A 27,227-nucleotide genomic window follows, 5' to 3' on the forward strand; every position below is an offset into this window, starting at 1 on the left:
GAGGAGGTGCTTTGGCAAAAAGGAGACATGCTGTATGGAAGAACTGTGGTCTTTCCTAACCGCATGCTGTATATGTGTGTGTGCGCGCATGTGTGCATATATGCATGTACACACCAGTGTACGTGTGTGTGCACGCGTGCACACATGCACATGTATGTCTGCTTGCTGGGACAGGGCTTGCCCATCTTCTAAGGCCGTCTTCTGATTCGAGAAGCTTCCCCCAGGCTCCAGCTGCTGGCCCCTCTCATAGGCAAGAGTTCAAGGGCAGAGGTAGCCTAAGAAAAAGCAGTCTGGGGCCCCAAACCAGCCCTGCCTGCTTCATGCTTGCTCCATCCAGGCCAGCAGGCCCCACTGATACTTGCTAATCTATAAAGCCTCAAGCATGACAGAAGGTGTGCCGCCCTCACAGTCAGAGCCTCAGGGCTGTTGAGAACCCAGGGACTCCAAGGTTGTTCCTTCCCTTGGAGAAGGAGTCCTTCCGGGAGCCACATATACAATTCAGGTGTGTTTACCCAGCACCTCTGCATGCATTATCTCATGTAGGAGGGGTCACTGGGATCCAGTGCGCTCCTTTACACAGGGCTCTCCCAATACCAGAGACTTCCAAAACAATGGCAAGCAGAATGTTAACTAAAGAAACAAATGGTTACAACACGCACCCTCTCCTGCCAGAGAGGGTGCCAGTCACGACCACGTCAGGCTGGAAGGGTGATGCCACCTTTACCTGTTCCGGATCCCACAACGTCCCGGCTCGGCGACTCGGCCATGGCATCGGCGAGCCGCTCCCGCAGGCCTTCCTCCGTGTGCTCCATGGAGGACATGTGCCGTAGCCCAAAGCCCTCGGGCCAGCTCCCGCACACCTCCAGCAGGGTCACGCTCCGGTCAAAGGTACCTGGGGCACACACGGGATACCTGACGCTGAGTCTGTGTTGTTGTTCTGCCTCCCCGGCGCCAGCTCCCCTCCCGGCCCAGGGTCCCCGCGAGCTCTCCTACAGGCCGGCGGGGAGAGAACACCAGGAAACACGCGTGGAGGGCACGATGACGCAGCTCGCGCTGCTACCTGGCTCGGACAGAGTAGATTTTCAGAAAAAGAACTCCACGTCATTGGGCTAGTGGTTTCTAAAACATTTCCTCAGGGTTACAGGTTCCTCCGAAGTCTTCAAGGGACTGCTTCAGAGGCAGGCCAAGGGCAGAGAACCTCCCTGCCGAGTTCAACCAAAACACCTCTACTTTTCTTTGCTTGATACAACAGGGCTTCCCCTAATGGTTCATTTTGAAAAGGGGCTACATGGCTTAAAATTTTTAAAAAGTTTTCTTTCTTTCTTTTTTTTTTTTTTTAAAGATTATTTATTTATTCATGAGAGACACACACACACACAGAGGCAGAGACACAGGCAGAGGGAGAAGCAGGCTCCCCATGGAGAGCCTGATGTGGGACTTGATCCCAGGATCCCGGGATCATGAGCTGAGCTGAAGGCAGATGCTCGACTGCTGAGCCACCCAGATGTTCCTTAAAAAAGTTTTCAACCTACTATAACCCATAACCTGTACCAAACCTCCTCATTTTACATTTGAGGCTCAGAAAAGTAATGGCCCAAGATCCAAAAGCAAGTTTGTGACAGACCGGGTTTAGGAACTCAGATCACCTGATGATGCTTCAATCTGGAGCTCATCGTACTCTACCGCATGCGATCTCGTAGCTGCCCAAGGACAGATGGGCAAGGCGGGGCCGGGGGTGGGGTGGGTAGGGGATGCTAGCAACAGAGTTGTGTGATAGAATCTTCAGCAAAAATTCTTCCTTAACCCAAAGCTGCGCTCCAATTCCAGAAAGTACATGGTGCTCTGCCCAGTGCCAAGATGAGATTTTACATGCAAGATCACTTCAAAGTCTAAATTTAAATTATTCTACTCTATTATACAGCAAGTCTTCTGTGAAAGCTTATTTCGTCTACTCTCTCTTGGAAGGAGATTATCATCATGCTCTGTTGCTTTAAGCACATACCATTTTCCCAGTGATTAGGTAACTGAATCCTCTGCATTTATTGGGCTTGGTTCCTGCCAGCACCAAGAAGATGGGGGAAAAATGCAAATGCCAATGTTTCCTAAAGTTAAAAGTACGCACAACACACACTTTTTATCAGGCCTTGCTTCTCCTCTTTGATCAGCCGTCAGAAACTATCTTTCCTAGGCAGTCAGGACTGGGCAGCGTCAGCACACACTCTCTGCCAATGACAGGTGGTAATAGAGAGGGTGCGAGCCCCAGCCCCGGCAGGCGGCCCTGCCTCTGATAATGGCCAAAGCATCGAGGTGATAACCGTTAGTAAACACTCCGACAGCCGGTGACTCCATACATCAGCAAAGAGGGCCAGATAATCCTGAGCTCTTCTGACCAGACAAAGGCCCTTGGCTGGCCTGCTGGGATTTATATGTGTGGCAAGGGTCACCACTGGCTCCTGAATGTCATCAGCCAAGTTTGGCTTTGATTTATCTCTCGCCTAATTGCAGGGTAGATTCCTGGTGCTGGGAGGATGGGCAACATCTATAAATGTATCTCCCCAGGAAGAGGCCCCCTTAAGACTGGGGTGCTGGGAATCAGGTCATCAAGTAGGACCCAGGAATGGGGAGCTACCTGATACCACCTTCCCTCTTCATCAAGTAGGGTCAGGATGGATCTGGGGAGCCAGGCACTGGTGGTGGAGGTGGGGTGCTCTGGGTGTCGGACCGCCGAGGGCCTGAACTGGGCAGCCAGGCCTTGGCAGTGCCAAGCCCAGAACCACCACTAGACCAGCATTAGCAACAACTCAAAGGTGCCCAGTCCCTAAGGACAGACACACAGGGATGAATGACATAGCTAACTAAGCTTTTGATTCCACTACCCACTCAGTAGGTGATATTAGGCAAGTCCCTCTATGTCCTTTTTCTGTCTCTGAAGTAGAACTAATCACCCTGCCTCGAAGGAAGGAAAGATTAAGCAAGGTTCCTGCCAGGAGCCTGCATTGTCCTCTAGTGCTGCCTCCTTGTAACTGACAAGATTGAGAGCTATAGCATCACTGTGTCTCTGAAGGGTCTGCCTGGGACATGCATATCTAGTGACTTCCAGATGAGGGAATCAGGAATGAGACACGGACACTCCTCCTCCCTGTACCCTCAGGGCTGTGGTGGCAGCTTTCTTACAGACAGACACGGCTCAGAGCTTGTCTTGAGAATGGGGATGCCCTTACTTTTTGTCATTCCACAAGAGCAGTATGCCTGCCTCTACAAGGTGCTTAGCTGGTATTAGTACACGCCGTTCTTAGAGGTCAGGGCAGGTGAGCAGATAGCAGGGCCAAGAGGAAAAATAAAATCGGCCTGCAAGATGTTCTGACAAGAAGGGTTCAGGTAAAAGGGTGGGCCTGGTCTATGACAGATGGTAAAGGCCAGAGGAGCATGTATATGTTAGGGACAAAACAATAGCATACAGGAGAGGAGAGTCAGGAGGTGGTGGAGAATGGAAATAGATCTGGACTGAAATGTAGGCTCTAAATACATATTAACTGTGCGTGTCCTGGCAGTTTCTTTACCTTTCTGAGCCTCTGGTTCCACATCCATAAAAATGGAAAAACAACACAATCCTACAGGGTTGTTGTGAAATTGCATTCGATAAATGCACAATCCCCTGGCACTAAGTGCTCTGCATGTCAGAGCTGTGCTTATGTATGTGTTAATACAAAGATGGACAACTTTATTCGACTGGAGGCATCATCATACGTCTTGACAATCACCACATCCTGAGAGGTAGTGCAGGAACTACTCAATTATTATGGGAGAGGATCTGGAAGCTCAGAGAGATTGTCTCAGTGGCAGATCCGGAACACAGGCCCTCATTCTTAGCCTGGAGTTCATTCTATCAGTTTACATACTGCTTCTCTCAGTTGCATCTGCAGTGGAGAGCTGTGTTTTGTTTTGTTTTGTTTTTTTAAGATTTTATTTAATTATTTATGTGAGAGAGACAGAAAGCAGGGAGAATGGATGACAGAGGGAGAGGGAGAAGCAGGCTTCCCACTGAGCAGGGAGCCCGACCTGGGGCTCAATCCCAGGACCCTGGGATCATGACCTGAGCCATAGGCAGACGCTTAACCGGCTGAGCCACCCAGGTGCCCCGAGAGCTGTTGCTTTTTAAAATTTTAAATTCAATTAACATACAGTGTATTATTAGTTTCAGGGGTAGAGTTCAGTGATTCATCAGTTGCATCTAATGCTCAGTGCTTATCACATCATGTGCCCTCCTCAATGCCCATCACCCGGTTACCCCATCCCCCAACCCTCACCTCTCCTCCCGCATCCTTCAGTCTGATTCCTAGAGTTAAGAGTCTCTTATGATTTGTCTCCTCGGATTTCATCTTATTTTATTTTTCCCTCCCTTCCAATGGAGAACTGTTATGTGGAGAAATCACCTCTATCTTTCCTAACTTGTTCTGAAAGACTCTTGTTACCTTCAACCGATACTTTTTAAAAACTTTTCCCACTCCCAACCAGCCCAGCTTTCTTGGAGTATATGGTAATGCTGATGAGTCATCCTGTCTGTTTGAAGGTGCATAGGAGGGAAAATGCATGGATGGAAGATCTAATCTGTTCTCTGTCTGTTTTTTGTTTTTTTTTTTTTTAAAGATTATTTATTTATTTATCACGAGAGACACAGAGAGAGGCAGAGACATAGGCAGAGGAGAAGCAGGCTCCCTGTGGGAAGCCTGATGTAGACTCAATCATGGGACCTCGGGATCACGATCTGAGCCAAAGGCAGATGCTCAACCACTGAGCCGCCCAAGTGCCCTGGTCTATTTTCTCTTAACATGGGCATTGCTACAATGTTGTGGGTAGGAGGCTAGGGCTATAAGAAGTGTCCAGCAGAGGGGCACTGCATCTTCTCTACTGTCCTGAGAAGTCACAGAGAGGCTAGAATTAGTGATCCTGCATATTGTGCTAGAAGGAATCCCTGCAGTGCCCCCTTCTTTATATTTCTCTTCCATCCCTGCCAGTGTAGACGAAGATAGCCAAGGAGCTCATGGACTACCCTAGTCCTAGAGTGAGAGAGAGCTGCAGGTACATATATGTGTCACCAAGGGCAGGGGTTAACAGGCCAAGCCCTTTGAGAGTGAGGTCACCTCTGTGCTCTTAGGCAACTGCGCATCTTGTCAGCATTGTCGGCCCGGCTTTCATTCATTAGGTCAGCCCAGAGACACTCCATCAGATGAGCTGGCCCTCTGAGTCCCATTATGGGAGAAAGGGTCAGTTTTAAGGGGGAGAAGACAGTGCAGGCTGTTTGCAAAGCACAAAATACACATACTTAGCAACAAAGATCTTTTGCTGAAGCAATGCTCTGCTGTTTGCAAAGCCCCCCCATGTTTAATATTTCAGTTAACTCACACATTCATCAAATATTGATTAATGTCCACTATGATATGAGTCAAGCATGGCACTGAGGTATAGGGATACATAGTGAGAAAAAAATAAAAAAGGTTCATGGTCCTTCACAAATCTCTTGGAAGCAGCAATTGTCACCATGTTACAGACCTGTATTTTGCTGAGGCTGAGGGAGAAAGGTGGGGTAATTTAAGGGCATGGGTTTAGGTGTGATAGTTCTGCTCTGATGCCTCCCGGGAAGCCCTTCCTTTAGGGCTGCCTATCACCTTGCTATTCTCTGCACAGCATTTTCTAAGATTCGGTTTAAGTCTCACCTGCTCAGTGAAACCTTGAGTGACTACCTGAGTTATAATGAGAGCTGTTCCATAGATTCTGTTTGCATGGCAGGTTCTTAACCTTCCGGGTGAAGCTGATGAAAGCTATGACTATGAACTTGCTTGAAAAATGTATGTTTGAATACATAAAATTATGTAAGGAATTTCATAAAACATAAAGTGATTATGATTCTGTATGCCTCTGAAGCCCATCTTTGGATCCTAGGTTAATTAGATCAGTTCCATGGTGTCATTCCCATTATGCCTTATGTGATTCTCATGATCTGCTCTCCAACCTTCTTTAGAAGCTCCTTGAGGGCATGGATTTCTCCATAATCCATTAAGTCTATAATAAGTACAGAACTTTGTGCATCATGCTTACTCAAATTATGCTTGCTTATCAGCTGATTAGGACCATCTAAAAAAATGTGACAGTCACTTTGGAGTCAATACCTTTTGGGTAGGATCCCAGAGCCTAAACATCTAGGTCCAGGATTGGGACGAATGAGATGGAGGGGCAGAAAAGGGAGCTAAAATTAAATAAGAGGAAGGAGGGACGTTACAAATGAGCAGGAAACAATTTCACGATATCATTCTCCTGCTTTCTGTGCATTTATTTTAGGTTTGAGACCTTGGGAATTGAAAGAACCAAACAATTTGCCTGGGATGGCACAGAAAGCCAGTCTCATACAGGTGAGCTTCCCAAATCCTGCTTCCCAGCTCGCATCCTGTGTTACACCCTTTCCCCAGAGGAGAAATGGGTCAGGTTCTTGGGTTTCACAAACCCATTAAAGACATGCTGTGACAGCTGGTAAGCCCACAGCTCCTGGGGAGCCTAGGGGAACACGTGCTCTGTCTTTTGTATACCATTGTTGAGGAGCAATGAAGCCTGAGGGGAGAAGGGGGCCCCAAGGGAGGTGGGGTGTTCCTCTAAGCTGATAGTGTCTAATCACACCCTAGCTATTTAGGACACCCTGGCACAGCCTTCCCTGTCATCAGTTAGGTTTAGCCCAGGATTTGGACTTTGATGAGAGCCTGTTGATCAGATTTCCAGCCACCAGCAAGGCCAGGGAGCAGGAGCAAAACTCGCCGTTCAACATGAGCCCTTCTGGGTGAGAGCTCATGACAGTAATGATGTCCACAGTAACCAAGAGATGATTCCAGGCAGGATGAAAACAATCACTGGAGAGCCTCTTTGCCTGTTCCCCAAACTAGCTCACTGAACAGAGCCTGAGACTGGTACTGTGAGGGAGAGCTCCTCTCTGCATTACAGGCTGGTTCAGATAAGCACAGGCTGAGGACAACTGGGTGCAGCTTAGCTTTACCTGGCAACTGGGTGTGGCTGCAGGCATATTTCACTGTCAATATGCACTACGTGATGACTAACTGTCATCACGTAGTGCATTGGTTCACTGTGAGAAGGTGAGAGAATAGGAGGACCCTGTCTGTCCCCCTCAATCCTTTAGAGTGGTTTGCAAGGTAACCATGCTCCCACAGCCACAGACATGGTATACAGCAAAGGGGCCTAGACCTTGGCAATCTTTTATGATTCAGATTATCTAATTGTCACCAAACCACATTTATCCTATATTGATCCATTTGGCTGTAGGGTTTGGGTTTTGGGGTTAGGTCATTTTAATTTTTTAAATTATATTACATTAAATTAAATAATTAATTTTTTAAAGTAGGTTCCATGCCCAGCATGGAGCCCAATGCAAGGCCTGAACTCATGACCCTGAGATCAAGATCTGAGCTGAAATCAAGAGTCGGATGCTCAACTGACTGAGTCACCCAGGTGCCCTGGGGTTAGGGCATTTTAAGAGAATTTGCTACACCAATCGGGTACCTGGCTGGCTTAGTTGGAAGAGCATGTAACTCTTGATCGCAGGGTTGTGAGTTTGAGCCCCTTGTTGGCTTTACAGATTACTTAAATATATAAAACATTAAAAAAAAAAAAAAAGGATTTGCTACTCCAGTTCAGAAGTAAATTCAGCAAGAAAAAGGAAAGGTAGCAGCCGTAGAGAAATGCCTTTGCTAATGTTGGCAAGCCAGGAGATCTTGATGTGCCAGATGTGATGATGTTGTGCACATCTGTTCTCACAGGCCCTTGTGGCCACTGCTGGGAAGGGATTATTCATCATTCATCGTAGGTCTGTGAACAGACCTTCCTGTGTGGCCAATATATCAAGGAGTCCTAAGCTAGAGAAGCAGAGTTCAATAGTAAATGGGACACTGAGATTTCTTTACAATTTAACAGAGTAGTTGTTTTGGCCACTGCTTTCACAAGTGCAATGTATGATCACAACTCACACTTTAAAGAAGAGGATACAGATCACAACTCAAGATACGTAGGTTGTAATTGGACTTCTCCCACTAACTTTCCTGGCCACTCTGAATTTCCCCCACTTACTACATGGACAGTAAATGAGTGGCTCCCACAGAAGGTATTCATCATACTGGCCAAACTAACAGAAATGGTAAAATGATGTTTGATGTATCCAAGGGTAAAAGGTACCACATTTCATTTTCCATGAACCAGAAAACATAATTAAGCATTCATACTAGTGTCTTTTGTTGTTGTTGTTGTTTTTCTTACTTAAAGGTATATGGTAAGCAGAAGACCTGGGTTCAAATGCCATCTCCTGCTATTTTCTCACTATATGACCTTGGGAAAGTCATTTAACCTCTTTGGACCTTGGTTTGCTTACCTGTTGTAGTGGTTTGAATCACAATTCTCCTCAAATATGCCCACCTCAGAATGTGACCTTATCTGCAAATAGGGTCTTTGCAGAGAGTAAGGATCTAAGATGAGACTATCCTAGAGCTAGGGTGAGTGCTAAATCCAGTGACTGGTACCCTTACGACAGAAAGGAGGAGATCATAGAGCAGAAAGATGGCCATGTGAAGACAGAGGCGGAGACTGGACTTGTGCTGTGACAAGATGAAGAATGCCAGGAGCCACCAGAAGCTGGAAGAGGTAAGGAAGGAGTCTCCCCTAGAACCTTTGAAGGAGGGAGTGTGACCTTGCTGACACCTTAACTTTGAACTTCTGGCCTCCAGAAGTCTGAGAGAATACAAGTCTGTTGTTTTAAGTCACCAGGGCTGTGGTAATTTGGTACGGCAGCCCTAGGAAAGGAATATGCTTATAAAACAGGGAAATGTGTACCTGCCTTCCAGGTTGTTGTGAGCATCTGATCGGATGGCGCATGAAAGAGTGCCATGTGGAACTACACAGGGCCACCTTAATACAGAGGACCACCATGGGACTACATGAGCAACTCTTCAGAGGGGCACTGGGATTCTGTGGAAGGCTTAAAAAGTGAAGAAAGTAGCCTGGGGATACCTCAAGGCCAGAAGACAAGTGCTAGATGAGAAACACTGGTGGGGGAACTCCATTATTAAAGCTGAGTGGTTCCACAGCAAGAGCCCTCGATGGGGATTCATGGTATAGAAGTGGGTGTGTATCCCTCACTTCTCTGAGAATGCCTGCAGGGGGCACAGGAGGCAGGGCAGGTGGCTCTTAGCTCATTTCCATCCTCATGATCTCTCTCCATCTCACTCCATCTGAAGGGGATGCTTCAGCTCCTAAATTCTTTAATAAATAAACAGAATCATGCTCAACATGGGTAAGGATAAAATGAGATGGACTGTTGCTGGAGGGAATATTATTGTTATAAACTACCTGAAGGGCATTATGTATTAAGAGCCTTTTAAAAACATGCCCACACCAGGGTGGCTCAGTGGCTGAGCGTCTGCCTTTAGCTCAGGTCATGATCCTGGGGTCCTGGGATCAAGTACTGCATCAGGCTCCCCACAGGAAGCCTGCTTCTCTCTCTGCCTATGTCTCTGCCTCTCCCTTAAATAAATAAAAGCTTTAAAACAATGCCCAACTATGGATCTAGGAGTCCACCTCCAGAAATCGAGCCCAAGTAAATAAGATGCCAACAAGCCTTCACGCATTAAGATGCTCCTTGCCATGTTAACAATGTCTTAAAATAGGGCATTTGTTAGATAAATGATACTTCCTTCTTGCAGTACACTATTAGGGAGTCATGAAAGATAATGTTTATAATAGGGGAAATTCTTTAAGATATAATGCTAAACAAGAGAAGCAAAACAAGATCGGATAGTTAGTATTACCGAGCAATGTAAAGGAAGCATAGAACAACAAAAATTTTTAAAAATTCACGACAAAGTATTCATCATGGTTGCTTCTGGGTAGTTGGGTTATTGGGGACTCTTCTGTTACTTTATACCTTTCTATGTTTCCTGTAACTTTGGCAATCAGTATAAAACACATAAAGAAACATGAAGAAAAGGCTAAGAGAGAAAAAATGTCCCATGCCAGAAACATGTGCGCTGGGACACAGACAGTAGCCCCCTGAGGAGCATTTGTGGGAGGGCCTGCTGCTGTGGTGCCTCCCCTGTGCTTGGTTTTGACACAGCTGGGGGCAGGTGAGCCTGCAGCTCCATGGCCCGCATCTGACTCCTCTCCCAGTGTCCACGGCTGGCTGCACGTGATGTTGACTCATCCCTGTGTACATCTGACATATTTCCTTTTAATTTGTATCAGGAATGTGCACCAACCTGTGTGTGAAAACGGCAGAAACAATTCTACCTCTGTACAGGTTTCATACATCAGATCAGAAAGGACCAGAAGAGCAACTCTGGAAGGAGTCTACTTTTAAATCAAGTCCCTTTACCTGTCATCTCTGTACTGCCCTGCCACCCCAGCCCTCACCCTTTCGATAAACAGGACACAACTTGCTAGGAGACACCCTTTCATGGTTCTCAAGGAATGTCGGAGCCCCTCACACATCATTAGGAGGTCGTTGAGCCAGGCCCCTGCCTTTTGCCTGGGAGGCCAGGAGATCAGTCATCACGGCAGGGCCTAGTAAGGAGAATTTCAACTGGCTCCATGCTCAGAGCAGACCGGGAGGTGCCTCAAACAGAAGAGCTTTCCAAGTCAGGCTGACACTGGCATTTCCCAGACAGGATCTCAGAGACCTTTTCCTCCTCTCCTTTAAAACAGACACCATCAAGATTTCTATCCCTCCAAGTGGGAAGAGGAGAATCATTTTACAGCTAGATTGCAATGAAAATGTTCTCCCTGCTTCTGAGGGTAGAGAGAAAATTTACACCTGGCACTCTGTTATAGGATTCCGATGGTAAGGCTCAGAATATACACAAGACAAACTATATCCTCGGAAACCTAACATCTTCTTTTTATTCTAACATCTCCTTGAATGGAAAAACTTCGGGAAATGTATCTCTAAACACAAGTAAGCACACAATTTGGATTTTCTAGAACAGTCCTGCTCTCAAATAATTAGCCCTGTGATCAGATCAGGTATCCGAGAAGGCAAGAGAACTAACAACATTTATTGTTTATTTTGTGCCAGGCATCGTCACTTTACATCTATTACCTCACTGAAATTACCCCAACAAGTCTATGAGGTTGGTGCTAACATTCCCATTTTACAGATCAAGACAGTAAGGCTGGGAAAAGGAAAATTTTGTTCAAGATGTCGATGCCAAGAGTACGGTCAAGATTCTGATTCTCAGTCCAAAGCCTACACTTTACCCACTAAAATCCATGCTGATTTTTCATCTTGAAACTATGGCTACACTACCAGTAAAGGGGTTTGCAGTTTAGCCTTCCTATTTCAGAATTTTTAAGTGGTTCTTGCAGTTTGGCAATAGGGGATAGGAGGCAGGACAGAGGCAGAACAAACAACCCATTCCAAATCCCGTGTTTGTCTTAAAAGAGATTTCAGTACTCCACAAATAAGCCAAATTTCAGGCTCTCAACTGAGGAGAACTTTGATGTCTGAAACCTGGGGCTAAGAAGTCTTCTGTTTTTATTAATTAAAGAAGATGTTTCAAAATCATCAGATTTATCAAGACTGGACCTCAGATGTGAAACTCAATATACACACAGACATGCATGGTTTGTCCTTTTGGGTTATTTTTGATCTTCCCTGAGGATCTGTATTTCCTCAGATGAGACTTCTCTGCTTCCTGGGCTGGCTGACGTGTCTGGAGGCCCAACTTTGCAGGCCTGGGCCCCTGCTGGCCTCAGGAATTTCAAAGGCCAGGGAGACAAGAGTGGGCAAAATGGTTCCTACTGCCATTTGCTCCTCTCAGCCCCCAAGGCAATAGCTGTGGGAAAGGTGGGAGGAACCCACTCTGGGCTGAAGGAGAGCCCTGGATGTGCCTGCAGGTCATGGAGTTGACTGGTTTGATACCCTGCCAAGTTTTGGTTTTGTTATTTTGGTAGTCACCTAACCATGTGGGCTTTCAAACGGTGCTCCCAGCTTGGGCAAGAGGCATTTCTATTTGTAGTGTGTGGTCAGCCTTCCACTTCTCTCTGCCATCAAAACCCATAAGCTCTCACTCCACGGGGCAAACCTGAACCAGATTTTCAGCCGCAGGGGTCTTGGGATAAAGATTTGTGCCTGGCCTGCCATTCTGACACAGGGTATATTATATAACAGGATCCCTACTTTCCAGGCCCTTACAACAAAGTTGTTCAGGAAGGACTTGGCCTCAGGGCCTGAGAAGGGCAAGATGAGAAACAGCACTGTTTGGACAATGGGGGACACCCACTGAAGCTGGGGTAGTTGGGGACAGTTTCCATCAGTCATGGCGGTTTGACGTGGGTGGAGGACATTCCACAATAGGGGAGGGGTCTGACTACAGACACGAAGGCAAGGATGTTCCTCACTAGAGGCAGTCGGTAGTATCTACTGAAGTGGAGGGTCCCTCATGAAGACTAATAATACCTCACAGAATCGGTGCCTATTTTCATATAATTATTTCCTTTTGACTGAGACCACAGAAATGTATACCATGGGTAAGACAGATACTGCCGATTCCATTCTATAGATGAGGGTCCCCGAGGTTCTCGATGGGTAAATGACTTGCCTTGGTCACTCTAGTTTCTTTTCCTCCTTTTATTGAAGTATAGTTGACTGTCACCTCAATTTCTTGCCTCCCAAGGTGGTTGTGGAACCATCTGTGAAAGTCCTTAGGGAACAACCGACACTACAAAGATATCATGGCAGCCTGAGGTGGGTGCCGAAATGGGATCACAGGGTAGACTGGTGACTTACCTTGCTGAAAACCTAACTAGTGCTTGCTTAGGCCTCGGGTCCTATGGGGACTTCCTTGACTTTTGGCCTTATTTCCTGGTTTTGCAGCCGAAGGGGGTTGGGGTGAGGGGTGGGGTTCAACCCAGTATCACTGGACTTTATCGCTCAAGGTGTGTCCATGGTTTGTTCCACACCTGAAACAGTAGGGGAGCCTGGGAATTGTCATTTCCTGCCTCAACATGTCCGAGTGTTTGTTCAGCCCTGGCTGGTCACACTGACTCATCATCAGCCCAGGCATGGAAACCAGGGAGGATGTAGGGAAAAGTGGAGAAGCTGCAGGAATGTACCAGGGGGGGCGGGCAGTGAGGTGTTGAAATCTTAACAATGACAATAATCCCTCACACTGCATGCTGCTTTACCCGTTAGAAGATGCTTTCACTCCCTTCACCCTCAGAGCACCCCCTGGGGAGGATGGCAAGGCAACCCTTCCCTGTACTGGTCCCCATTTCACGGCCAAGGAAGTTAAGTGCAGGGAGTTATGTGAGGGGCAAAGATGAGTTTGGAGAACCCAATCCTGCATGCTACTCCTTTGCTACTCCAAGCCAGTGGCCAGCACAGCAGCATCACCAGGAAGCCTGGGACAACTGTAGCCTCCTACAGGCCCCGCCTCAGGCTTCATGAAGCAGAATATGCATTTCAATCACACCCCCAGGGGCTGGGGATGGGGGCGGGGAAGGGGGCGCTCATGTGCACACTAGGGTCACACCCCACTCCCCTTGCCCTGTCCCGGGTCCCTTGGAGTATATTTGGCTCTATCTACCCATTTAAAGACCAGGAAACTGAGGCCCAGAAAGAGGATGGGGCTCTGCCTGTGACAGAAGCTGGAACGGATGGTCTTGGGCTTGCAAAGCAGTCCTGGACTCGCTTAATCCAGCTGACATTCAACTGCTGTGGGCCTTGCCTTTCTCCCACCCTCCCTACCTCCCCACAAGTTCAAACTCTCAAACTGCTCTCAGCTGCCAGGCCCTTAGCCTCTCCCCTCAGTTCCAGCCTTGTGTTAAGTGTTAACACAAGTTCTAGGGCCTGGGGTTAACACTCTATTAAAGCAAACAGAGAAGTTGAGACCTCCTGCTACTGTGGAGGAGCCAAGTGGGGGTGCGGAGCATCTGGGGGCTCCCTGGCACAGCTGCCCAGGGGTAGGCTGGGGCTCAGCTATCTCTGCCCTGCCCCCCACCCGGAGGCCCCACCGCCTGTAGGAGGGGCCAGGACATCCCTGCTTACCTGTGGAGAGGACCTGCACACGCCTTGTGAAATGCCCCCTTCATTAGGAAGTGCAGAGATGCCCAAATAACCGGGGTAAGCTGGTTATGATTTTCCCTCCACTCACTGGACTCCCTGGGTGCCAAGTCTGGCGCCTCTGGATAAAAGTGATTCCTAAGCCATGGCAGGAGCTTGCGGCCAGGGCTCCCCCACCCTTTCCCCCACTTCTACTCCACTGAGGCCAGTCAGGATGCTATTCATTTCCCTAGCTGAGACTCAAGTTCCAAAGGGCCAGGAGAGCTCCTCTGCCCCTCCCTGTGTAAGAAGGGCCAATCTCTCCCATGAGGAGGAAGCAACATCTTTTGTTTCTGCTACACTCATGCAAAGCGCAGCCCAGAGTGAAAGTTTGTATGTGTGTGTGTGTGTGTGTGTGTGTGTGTGTGTGTGTGGAGAAACCCAGCTCTTTATCTTTGGATCTATGGTACATAATGGATTCGGAGAAAGATCAGAGTCATCCATAAGGAGAGAGGTGAGAAAAGCCAAGGCGCCAAGGGGTCCCTAGGAGGGGGCCTGGAAACCTCATGTTACTTTCTCAGACAGACACGAACCTGTCATCCAACCTTGAGTTAGGGCTAACAGCTGAAGAGAAGAATTTCTCATTGTGCTTCATTTGAGTTTTAGAAATGCCTTTCAGATTGAAAAGCTACTAGAAGAGCTTTATCACATCCTTCAGACTGTTAAAAAAAAAAGTAAATAAAAACCAAGTGTATTTGTTGTAGAAACACCTACTGAATAGTTCAAAATGAACTTGCAAATTCACCAAAACTCTCCTGGGCAAGTCATTAACCCTTCCTGGACTGGACTTTCCTTTAAAGTAAAGAGGCCCAGACAAGAGCTCTATGATCTTCAAATGTAGGAAGTGACTTTCCTGCTGTCAAGATCCAAAGTGGGTGGTGGCACCCTATTTACTGGGTGAACCATCCCTCCTCCTTCTCACCCTACAGCAGCTAGCTGCCTGGACTCCGCATCTATCTGCAAAATCTTCCCTTCATTTAGGACCTTCTTATATCTTATTTTAAAGACCATTGAGATGAGGGTGGGGGGCAGATCTCTTAGACAGATGGGGTGGTTATAAGGTCACTGAGTTTTCTGTTCAGAGTAAGAGCATTTGATTAAGAATGGGAAACTGAGTGCTAGTTCTGGTGCTGGTATGTTCTAGTGAGTCACTTCCTGGCACCTCAGTTTTCTGCACTGTAAAAGAATAATAATAACACTAAGTGTCCAACTCTAGGTTTCGGCTCAGGTGGTGATCTCAGGGTTGTGGGATTGAGCCCCACGTCTGGCTCTGACCTCAGTAGGGAGCCTGCTTGAGATTCTCTCTCCCTTTCCCTCTGCCCCTCCCACCCATGCTTCTTTCTCTGTAAAAATAAATAAATAAATATTTAAAACAATAAGAATGCTAGTTATTATTATTGCTAGCTATTCATAATCCTCAAAATTATGCTAAGATTCAAATGATAGTATACATGATAGAGCCTTGAAAACTATGATGTGTAACAGGTATGTAAAGTATTGATTTTACCCTTGGAAGCCAGATGGCTTTGTATTGGTGCTCTCACTGCTTCCCTCTAGACCCTTTGACACTGAAGGATAGGATAATGTCTAAGCCATCTGGCTTCTGGAGGTATGAGAATGTCCAAACAGGTCAGTACACCGCTCAATCCTAAAATGAGAAGGTGAAGTTACCAATCATGTCTTCTCTGGAGCTTTAATACTGCACAAGACGCTTAACTGCTGCCCTCCAGGGTCCAACAGAGCTCACCCTGAAGTTATTCTGATGTTCCATAGATATCTAAGCACCCAAGAGCCTAAGGCAGTACAGATCTTGCCACATAATAAGTGCCTAATATGGACGCCTAGGTAGCACAGTTGGTTGAACGTCTGACTCTTGATTTCAGCTGGGGTCATAGTCTCGGGGTCGTGGGATGGAGCCCTGTGTCAGGTCCCACGCTCTGTGCAGAGTGCTTGACCCTCTCCCTCCTCCTCTGCCCCTCCCCCTGCTCGTACTCTTTCTCTCTCTCTTTTTTTAAAAAAATATTTATTTATTTATTTATTTATTTATTTATTTATTTATTTATTTATTATTTACGAGAGACACACAGAGAGAGGCAGAGACACAGCAGAGGGAGAAGCAGGCTCCTTGCAGGAAGCCCGATGTGGGACTTGGTCCCGGGACTCCAGGATTACGCCCTGGGCCGAAGGCAGGCGCCAAACCACTGAGCAACCCAGGGATCCCCGTACTCGTTCTCTTAAGGAAAAAAATAAAACATTTTTAAAAAGGTGCCTAATAAATGTTTGTTGAATGAATGAAGAACAAAACTTTGCTATATTTTGATCTGAAGTGAGTATCATGGGTCTGAAAAGGAGTGCATAAAGGCATTTCCTAGACACCTTATCTCCAGACAGCACTACCCTTAAATCTCTCATTCTAAAATAACTCCAAAAAGAAGGAGTCCCTAGGCTCCTCGGAGCCACACTCCTTAGTGTTCTACTCAGTAGGTACCTTCTCCCTCCTAAAGTAAGTATAATTAATATCTCTATTTACCCTGGAAAGATAATGTCCCAAGATCAATTGCTTAGGAAAGATTATTTATTCTGACTATTCTTTAATGACAATGTTTGAATTTCATAGATTTGCAATTTCACACAAGGGGCACAGACGCTCTGAACCACTTCTATGCCTAATAAAATACCTTCATTTATTAAAAATCTTAAAAAAAAAGACTTTAGTTATTTACTCATGAGAGAGAGAGAGAGAGAGAGAGAGAGAGAGAGAGAGAGAGGCAGAGAGGCAGAGAGACAGAGACACAGGCAGAGGGAGAAGCAGGCTCCCTGTGGGGAACCTGATGCAAGACTTGATCCCAGGACCCCGGGATCATGACCTGAGCCAAAGGCAGACGCTCAACCACTGAGCCACCCAGGCGCCCCTAAAATACCTTTAGTAGAGACAAAGCCTTTACAAAACTGATTCTGAGAATAGCTGTATTAAACATACTTCAAGAACTTCATTGTGAAGGACAATGAGCAGTGTTAGGTTTCAAACATATAAACAAGTAGAGCTAGCTCTGGCCTTGTCAATGACCTAAAAATGTCTTCTTTGTCCACAGATGGTGCCTCTTTCCAAACTTCTTTAATAGCTTTTTAACATATGGCGGTATTTTTTTTTTTTTTTTTTAATGCTGGATCACATTTAGGCCCATTATTCCACAAAATGGAGTGGGCAATCAGATTGTCTACACCAGAGGGCAGTGAGGATGCTCTAGTCCAATAGCTTTCAGAGAAGCAGCACTAGACCAGTGATCTGTCTAAATGCAGGATTTCCATTGGATTCCTGACTACTCAGACAGTTGCTCAGAAACTTTCTTTTAGATTAATGGGTTAGCACTTCCACTTCTAAGTGGAGACACATCTGAGGAATGCCACAGAAACAAGGGCTCAAAGGATGGGGATTCTCTTGAACCTTAGATGGAATCCATCCATGTGTACGGTGGGAGGGTGGGGTGCAGTCTGTGTAGTTGGAAAGAGCTCCCAGGTTATTACTGAACAACCTCTGGTCTGCAGCCTCATTCTCAGATTTTCCTAATGGGAAGAATCACCCAGGGTGCCTACTGAATAAACAGATTCTCAGGCCCTTTTCCATAATAATCCAATGTGGCGTTTCTGATTCTTAACGTGGGAATTTGGGGAATCACAGCTCTAGAGCAGCAGGTCCTCAAATCCAGCCTAATGGAAAAAGCATGTGACTGTCCTCCCGCGATCCTGATAGCTCAGCCATAACCATGTGGTCCCCTCGGGCAACTCAGATGCTACAAAGGAAAGCTGATCTTACTGGCAAGTTGCTGACTACTCCCCATCCTTCCTTAGCTTCCTTTGGTTTTCCTCCTCCCTCCCTGGCCACCCCTGAGCCTCTCCCAAGGACTAGCTTTGTTCCTTCTGTTCCTCAAATTGTTGTGCTTCTAAGGGTTCCACTCTTAACCCTCTTCTGTCTCTGCATACTTTGCCTGCGTCAGCTCAGCCACAGCCACTCTCTCTCTCTCTCTCTCTCTCTCTTTTTTTTTTTTTAAGATTTTATTTATTTATTCATGAGAGACACAGAGAGAGAGAGGCACAGGCACAGGCAGAGGGAGAAGCAGGCTCCGTGCAGGGAGCCCGACGTGAGACTTGATCCCAGGTCTCTAGGATCACATCCTGGGCTGAAGGTGGCGCTTAAACTGCTGAGCCACCTGGGCTGCCCCATCTCAGCCACTCTCATAGTTAAAACTACTGACATGCTACTGACTTCTGTAGCTGCACTTCTGGCCCAGTTGTCTCCTGGCCTCTGAATCCATTTGTGTTAGACCAAACATATTCCATAGGCACCTCCAATGCCTTATGTCTGAAACAAATTCGTTGCCTCACTTCTCTGAAACTCCTTCCTTCTCTATTCGCTACCTAAGTGAACGGGAACACTACCTTTTTCAGTGGTCCATCCAGACTCTCCCCTTTCCTCACCCTATGGAGCAGGAAGTCCTATTGATTTTACTTCCTAAGCCCTGTCAAATTTATTCCCTACTTCACAGCTACTGAGCTTAGGCCTTCATCAGTTCCCACTGGGATTACTCCAACTATCTTTTTTTCTTTTTTTAAGACTATTTATTTATTCATGAGAAACACACAGAGAGAGGAAGAAGCAGGCTCCCTGTGAGGAGGGCCCTGCTCCCAGCGCCCTAGGATCATGACCTGAGTCAAAAGCAGATGCTCAACCACTGAGCCACCCAGGCACCCCTCCAACGATCTTTATAATGGTCTTTCTGTCCCTTAATATAGCTTCCCTTATAGCTTCCCTTCACTTAGTTATTCTGAGTCCCACCAGATTGACTTTTTATACAATGCAAATCTGAAAATTTTCCTCATCTATCCTCAGGATAAAGCCCAATCTTCTTAGCACCACCGTCTATCATCTGGCCCTGGCCAGCTCTCCAGACCCTGCATACCATGCCCCTACCTTGTACTTTACCCCTGTGCCTCTGAATCTGCTGCTCCCTCTATCCAGAATGTTCTTCTTCCCTGGCTAAGTCCTATTTATCCGTGAAGACTTAGATCAGCTGGAGGAGTCTACCACTCTCCTTCTCAGTCTGACTTAGGTCTTCTAACAGGCTCCCCACAACACTCTGGCTAACCTTCCACAGAGCATCCTCGTGTAGTCAACAACAAACACACTGAGTGTCTATTATGGTTCAGCTACTGTGCTGTGCTGTGCTAGGTTCTGGGAATTTTGGTAAAGGGGACCAACTGCAAAAAGTATTTTCTAGTCTACCTTTCTCACTACACTGTAAATTCTGAAGGCAGCCAGCATCTGGTGATGCCTTTTTTTTTTTTTTTTTTTAATCTCTGTATTCCAAGCTCACAGCATATTGCTTCAGCTCTTGGCACTTAGCAGGAAGGAAAGAAGAGAAGGAAAAAACTGAAGTTGCCACACCTGGGGAAGAGATTAAGAGAGCTGAGATTCTAGTACTCAATTCTTTGAAGTGCAATTTTATGGAAAAAGGAATAGACTTATGTATTTATTTTTGTGGCCCAAGGGGCAAAACAGGACACATAGAAAAAAAAACAGTGTGCTGATGTATTTCAGACCAAGAGAGAGAAGTGTCAACTCCCATGACAAGCTGCCTTATACTGCTGACTCAAGACTCAACCCATGCTCGAGCTCCTCCACAAAGCCTTCCTTGGAGTCTCCTGGGCAGGGAACAGTTCCTCTGCTAGATCCCCTCAGCTTGGTGCTGTGAGTGTTTTGCCATATTTTTTTTATTCACAGAGCCTTAATGCACAGTAAGGAGATGGTTAAAGGTTCAGGCTTTAGGATTCTTATTCTGTCACTTAATAGTTGCATAATGTTAGGCAAGTTAGTTACCTCTCCTGGTTCAATGAATACCTCTTTAAAATGGGACTATTACACTGAGGGGAGCACTTGACAGGATGAGCACTGGGTGATATGTTATATGTTGGCAAATTGAACTCCAACAAAAAAATAAATATCTGTGGGACAGAGAGAGCCCTTGAAAGACAAAAAAATAAATAAAATGGGACTAATAAAGAATATTAAAGCTTAAATGAATGTACTCAGCAGTATCTGACACAGTAAATGCTTATATCCACTACTATCCTGTTGGCCATCATCATGACTCGGTGAAGTTCTGTTTCACAAAAAAGCTGAGGTATAAAGAGACTTCGTGTCAGGCCACAGAGCTGGACCCTTGGGCCAGGATTTTAGATATCTCAGATAGTATTTTTCTTCCAGGCTTAAAATTAAAAAAAAAAAAAAGTTTTCTCTCTGATTTTTCAATCATGCTGAAATAAGCTGACAGTAAAAGGAAGTACTTTCTTCTACAAGAGAATATAAATGTTCTTTATGAATTCCATCACTTCTTCCAAAGGAATTATCTTATCAATCAGGAGAGAAGCTCAGAACTCATAGAAGCTGTCCAGAACATTGCTCCTCATCCTTTTCACTGATTTCAAAGAAGATTATGGCATGACACCAATGTCACATTCTAAGCAACAATAACTCCAGCTAAATGTTGAGAAAGTGTGATGCTCAGGTGCATGACCAAACCAACACTCCTGGTCTCACAATTCACTGACCTCCACACACCAATGACTTCACTTTCATTCCTGAAACTCACTCACCTGGGTCTTGCAATTGCTTCTTCTAGTATTTGAAGCAAGAAATTCCACATCTTGATTATGAAACTTCCTATGTGTCTATCTCCCTCACTTCCTTCTTCTTCCTAATGATGCTTTTCCACCTCATTGAGCCTGCTAGTCCCTGGAGCCCTTCCCTATCATCCTGATCTACTGGGTCCCTCCTGGTGACACATTTTCACTGTCCATCCCAGTGTTCAGGCCCATGGGTCCGGTCCAATAACACCCTCAACCAACCACCCTGCCCCTCACCCCACCATTACTGTTCCCCAATCAACCTGCCTTCTCTGCTTTTCCAGACACATCCAGGATGATCCATCCACCATCCAGCCACCTGATTCCTCTGCTCCGGTTCCTGGGTGGCTGGGCTGTGTTGGAGAAAATCTCACACTTGCCTCCACTGGCACCATGACAAATTTACCAGCCAGGCCCTCCCTGCTCTTTAGCCTTTTCCCCCCATTCATTCCTGGTCAGTTCCCTCCTGTATTTCCTCATCTTCTCAAACTCCCTAAACCTGTCACAACCCTCTCTCTCATTCGTAGCAGATGACCTGCCAACTAACTGCCTTCGGGATTTCCTTTTTAGTTCTTTCTTTTAAAGATTCAGAAGTCCATGCATCTTAAAAGCGACCAGTGTAGGAGTGACAAGCACAGAACACAGCCCCTGAAGAATCACCCAGCCAGCCAGTCAGGCATACGAATAGTGGAGTCTCCCCTGATAAGAGAAAGCAGGCAAGGGATGTTGGCTGGGAACAAGAGAACTGCTCTTCCCGCCTTTACTTTCTCACTGAATACATTCTGGAGGGTTTTTTATTTTGCCCTTGTCACTTCTATTCTTTGTCAGATAGCTGGTGCTGTGTGAGGCTGAATGGCATGCTAAGGTGGAAGAAAAAGATGATTACAGCAGGTGATTGAGCCCATGCCCAAGCAGATGACTTTTAATCCAGATGACTTTGTACTGCCTCCAAATGAGAAGGGATAGGGCAGTCGGTTTTCCTGTGAGATTGGCTTGTGTGCATGCATGTGTATATGTATCTGTTTCAGAGTCATACCAGGAGCCAACAAATACCTGTCCAAAGTGGCAGAAAGGTGCGAGAGTGACGCCTCCACTCTGCGTCATGGTTGTCAGGCCTCTTGATGACCTGGCCTCTGCTCGCTCATCCAGGTTCATTTCTCCCCCTCCCTCCCTGTGCCTTGCATTAAACTTAAGGAACTTCCTTCTGTTTCTCCCAGTGGACCATGCTCCCTTTCACCTCTGGACCTTTACATCTTCGTCTTGCTCATCCCTTGATGGCAGCTTAAACAGAACTTCTGGGGTGCCCTCCCTAGATAAGGCCAGGTGCCCCTGTTATGTGCTCTCATAGCAGAGCCCCCTGAACCTACCTCATCAAGGTACATGAATATTGCTAGTGTGTCTGTTTCCTCTTCTAGAACAGAAGCCCCAGGAAGGCAGAGATATCATCTGTCTTGCTCTCTATAGTATCCTCAAAGCTCAGGACCTACCTTCTCTAATATCTCTATACTGATCCCAGAAAAATCAAGGGTTTTAGATGTGGACAGAACACCACACAGAAGAAAGAAAGTCCCAGTGAAGATGAAGCCAGGTCTGAGAGGGAACCAGTCCTGACAAAAAGACCCAGAGTCAACTGCTACAGGTTTCACGATGCAGTGGCCCCAACTCTCAGCACAAGGTCCTAGATGAAGAGGCCAATGTCTCTGATAAAGTAGAAGCAACTGGTAAGAGGTGGCTCTTAAAGACCAAGGGGACTTGACGTCACAGGATGATGCAGGCAGGTGAACTCAGGTTCCTCTAAGTAACGAGGGCTTGTGTGCTCCAGCTCCTTATAGCTTCCAATGAGACTCTCAGACTCGGTTGCACCCACACAGAGGGTGCTGCTCTGGCCTGCACCCTCGGCCTGCTGTTCAGAGTCCTGGCTCTAGTCTTCTGCTCTCTGATCTTATTATGGACATTCACCCGTCTTAACTCAGCTCACCCAGGACTTTCTTGGCACTCAGATTTTATCTGGCTAACTAGACCCAAGCCTGCATCCAGCCATGCCCCCAGTCCTGCTGGAATGGGCTGACTTCCCCAGCAGGCACCAAACAAAGCACTGGACTTTGTGGCAGGAAGAGAAAGTTGGATGGGAGAAGGGGGGAGGAGATGGGGGGGGGAAGGGCAAACAGAGAGGGTGCCTCATGGAAGCTATAGAGCTCAACCGAGCAAAGAACATTGCCACAGATTTGCTTTGCTCATTCTAGGCAAAATGCCCAACTGGCATGGTTTTCAGAAGAATTAAGCTGCCTTTTTGACTTAGAGGATAATCACAAGTTCCTGGAGGATAATACTGAGACGGGAACTGTCGGGAGAGACATTTGATCACACTCAGATCTGGTAGAGGAGTGGCAGTGGGATGTTGGTTATCTTGACATCCAGTTGTTTGGCACAAACTTCTGTGTACACTTCCTCAACCAGTACTTCTCAACTCGGGGTAGGGAAGTTTCCAAATATATGGAGGTATAGGTCTCATCCCGGATCATAATCAGAATTTCTGGGGCATAGGATTGGGGCCCAGGCATCTGTATCCCCAGGTAACCCTGAGGCACTCCTTGTTGCTGTAAGCCATGACAAGATCTCTGCTCCTGTCAAGGTCCGTGTGTCTGCCCTGGCCAAAGTGCTCACAAAGGAACATGGCAGACAGGGCTGATAGAGGCATTTGGTGCCCGCCCTCCATGAATTGACCCACCTCAGTGGCCTGGCAAGCTGGTCAACTAGGATGAAGTGGCTAAGAAGAGGCTAATTTCTTGGTGCATGTAGGAATATTCTCAACTTCCTTTAAAAGGAAATCTCTTTATATAGTGCCTGTCTAGAAACTCCCAACCATTCACTGCACTTATTTCTCTGGGTAGCGCTCTTCTCTGTATGCTCCGTACTATAATAGGTGATCAACACGCGATTGCTAAGTGAATGAACAAGTGAGACCCCCTGCATTCGGGTGTGGGCTCTCTGCCTATGGGAGTGGCTGGCCCACTGAGGATGGAGGGATGGGGAAACTCAGCAGTTGGGAGATTCCTAGACTGCCATACTGCCCACTCACTGTGCCTGAGAGTCAAGAAGGAAACATTTTTCAGAACCAAGCCCTGAACCTCCACGGCGTAAGTATGTCCTTAGACACCTAAATTCCTTAAAACTAAAATACCATTATTATTTCCATTTAGGAATTGTTATCCAAATTAGCACTAAAAGGAAATGTCCACTTGTGTCCCATTACTGGTTGCTAAGTTTAAGATATTTTGGATACCACAGAGAATGGTCACAAATATCTGGGTGGATCTGAGAGGGTGGAGAAGAGGCCAGATTGTCTTTGGATGCTGAATATCATGCTGTGGAGGCCATGTGACAACAACAGTTCCGGCTTCAGATCAAGTATGTTTTTTTTTTGTTTTGTTTTTTTAAAGATTTTATTTATTTATTCATGAAAGATGGGGGGGGGGAGAGAGAGAGAGAGAGAGAGAGAAAGAGAGGCAGAGAAACAGGCAGAAGGAGAAGCAGGCTCCATGCAGGGAGCTCAACGTGGGACTTGATCCTGGGTCTCCAGGATCATGCCCTGGGCTGAAGGAGGCGCTAAACCTCTGAGCCACCTGGGCTGCCCTCAAGTATGGTTTTATGAGTTCTGTGGAAGGAAGGCCTGGCCTTCTGAAGGAAGGCAGTATGATACAGTGCAAAGAGCACTGAACTGGGAGTCTGAAGGCCAGGATCCATTGCCAACTAGCTGAGTATCTCTACACAAACACCTCACCTCTGTAAGCTTCAGTGTTCTCATGCATCAAATGAGGGTAAGATACCTGCTCTCCCTACTTCAAGGGTTGTTGAAAGAATCAAACAGGAAGTGTATACATAGAATTCCTCTCTGTAAATTCTAATATGATGTATTTTGAGAAATAACCAGGATTTCCCTTGGGGACACTGTTTGCCTAGTGGTCCTTCCTTGCAGCTGATTTCTCTCACGTCCCTTCTTATTCCTCACTGATGCAGACTTCTCTTCTTTGCTTCATAAAACCTGCAGCTTTGACTCCGGTGGCCTAAGACTATACTGCCCCCTGCTCCTCTTTGTTCAGCCCTCACCCCATATCACACCTCTCCTTCCTCCAAGACTTTAGCTCCTGATTTCTGTCATAAGTCACAGTGACAATACTTCCAACAACCTGGCCCCTTAGTTCCTGCACCTTCTGACTTCTAGCATTCACCTCCTTTGCCTCTGCCACTCACGGCAACGGCCATTCCTTTGATATAATTGACAACTGCAAACACCATCACAATCTCAGTTACCAAATTATCTCACCACTGCTTATCTTTCTAGTACTACAACTCCAACAATCCTTTGACCCAACCAAGGTCTCTAATCCACTGATCCTGCCTACCTTGGGTCCTTCTCCTCCTACCATATGCAACTGTTTTATTTTATTTCATTTTTAAAGATAGATTTATTTATTTGAGAAGGGCAAGGGATGGGGAGGGGGAGAAGGAGAGACAGTCACAAGCAGACTCTGCGCTTAGGACAGGGCCTGTCACAGGGCTCAATCTCATGACCTCGAGATTGTGACCTGAGCCAAAACCAAGAGTTGGATGCCTAACCAACCGAGCCACCCAGGTGCCCCTGGAATTGTTATACTCAATCTCTCACACACGTTAACTTCTACCCCACTCTCCCTTTGCTATACTCACCTGGTGAAATCAAAACCTTGTTAATCTGCCCACTCCCTGTCCCCATGTAGTTACTCGTAGTTGGGGAAAAAAAGCACACCGTGCTATCCAGTCTTACTTTAAAATTATGATCACTAACTGCAAATGGGCTTTTAATGCTGCCCTCTGATCACATTTTCTCAGACCATTTGCTTTCCCTCTCTCCTGGCCAGTAGCTTCTCATACCTTCTCCACCACTCCTGTGTTCAGCTGAGGGCTTGGACTGCTACTTCATCAAGAAAATTGAATTGATCAGAAGGGGATTTAAAGTCCTAGTACTGTGCGGTGCCTGGGTGGCTCGGCAGGTTACGCGTCTGCCTTCGGCTCAGGTCATGATCCTGGGGTCCTCGGATCCAGCCCCACTTTGGGCTCCCTGCTCAGTGGGGAGCCTGTTTCTCCTTCTCCCTCTGCCACTTCCTCCACTTGTACTCTCTCTCAAATAAATAAATAAAATATTTTTAATTTTTTTTTTTAACTTTTTACTTATTTTATGATAGGCACACAGTGAGAGAGAGAGGCAGAGACACAGGCAGAGGGAGAAGCAGGCTCCATGCACCGGGAGCCCGACGTGGGATTCGATCCCGGATATCCAGGACTGCGCCCTGGGCCAAAGGCAGGCGCCAAACCGCTGCGCCACCCAGGGATCCCTAAATAAAATATTTTTAAAAGAAATAAAGTCCTAGCGCTGTACCAACCCATCCACCTGCATCAGGGTACATATGCTCTCCCTGATGCCACCAAGGCCAATCGTCCGCCCATGTGCTAGACCCCATCTCCTCTTGTCATCATTATGCCCGTATTTCCTCTATTAAAAGAAAGAATGTCTTGACCCCACTTCCTTCTCTCGCTACCGTCCCATTTCTCTCTTTCCCTTAAAATTCCTTGAAAGAGATGTCTGGGTTTGCTGTCTAGTTTCCTTCCTCTTTGAACCCAATCGTGGTGTTGCCCCACCTCTCTGCTGAAACTGCCCATCCAAAGTTAATGCCCTCCCTATCACTAAATCCCTTGGCCATTTCTCAGTCATCTGACCTGACCTCTCAGCAAACTGAGTCACTTGGCTTTCAGGGTGCCACAGGCACCCAGTTTCCTCCCCTCTTTCTAGCTCCTAGTCTCTCTTGCTGACTCTTACACATGTCAAAAGCCTGTAACTGTTGAGACTCCAAGTTTACAAGCAAAGGCTTGGTCAGGCCAAGGATCAGAGCGGCTGGGGGAGTCCTAGTTTGCGCTCCTTCAGGTCCCTCCTTCCCTGTCTCCCTGCCTATCCTTGTTGCCCGGGTCTCAAGTGGGCTGGTGCCCGGGGCATCTACTCCCTGAACCAAAAGCTTTTCTTCCCTGGCTTTTGAGGTGTAATCCAGGGATGCAGGAGAAGTGGATACTGGCGTTGGGGACCTAAAACAACTGCCAGCTATAAAACACGACTGCCAATTATCAGCTTCTGCAGGCTCCACAGAACGAGCTTCCTAGGAGGTCACATGTTGCCTCTCGAATATACTAACAGTCCAAAAGAACATGAGAAAATAGGAGAAACTGATGGCTTTTTGTGATTTCTTTTTTTTAAACCAAGATGTTAAACCCTGGCTCACCGAGAAAGAATATGAAGCGGGACGTGACTGCCACGGAGAGAAGTGAGGGTTCATTTAATTTGTTATTTTTCCTTTCTTTTTTGGTAAGGGCACCA

The 27,227-nt window shown here is 46.7% G+C and overlaps 1 protein-coding gene across 10 annotated transcripts in view; it reads right to left on the reverse strand.

Annotated features, from left to right (window-relative positions):
* BCAS3 (BCAS3 microtubule associated cell migration factor) overlaps window positions 1-27,227 on the reverse strand; it is a 591,457-nt gene that overhangs the window by 22,567 nt on the left and 541,663 nt on the right. For 7 of the 10 annotated variants that reach the window (XM_025440686.3, XM_025440682.3, XM_025440681.3 and 4 more), the window contains one exon: window positions 725-892. The exons of 2 other annotated variants lie outside the window; for them this stretch is intronic. In XM_025440686.3, the coding sequence (XP_025296471.1) occupies window positions 725-892 (168 nt within the window). Of the gene's footprint in view, window positions 1-719; window positions 893-27,227 lie in introns of those variants that run through there. One more of the 10 variants, XR_007413014.1, reaches the window with a different exon arrangement.

The sequence above is a fragment of the Canis lupus genome, chromosome 9 (assembly GCF_003254725.2).
Source record: "Canis lupus dingo isolate Sandy chromosome 9, ASM325472v2, whole genome shotgun sequence".
In the NCBI taxonomy this organism is placed as follows: Eukaryota; Metazoa; Chordata; class Mammalia; order Carnivora; family Canidae; genus Canis; species Canis lupus.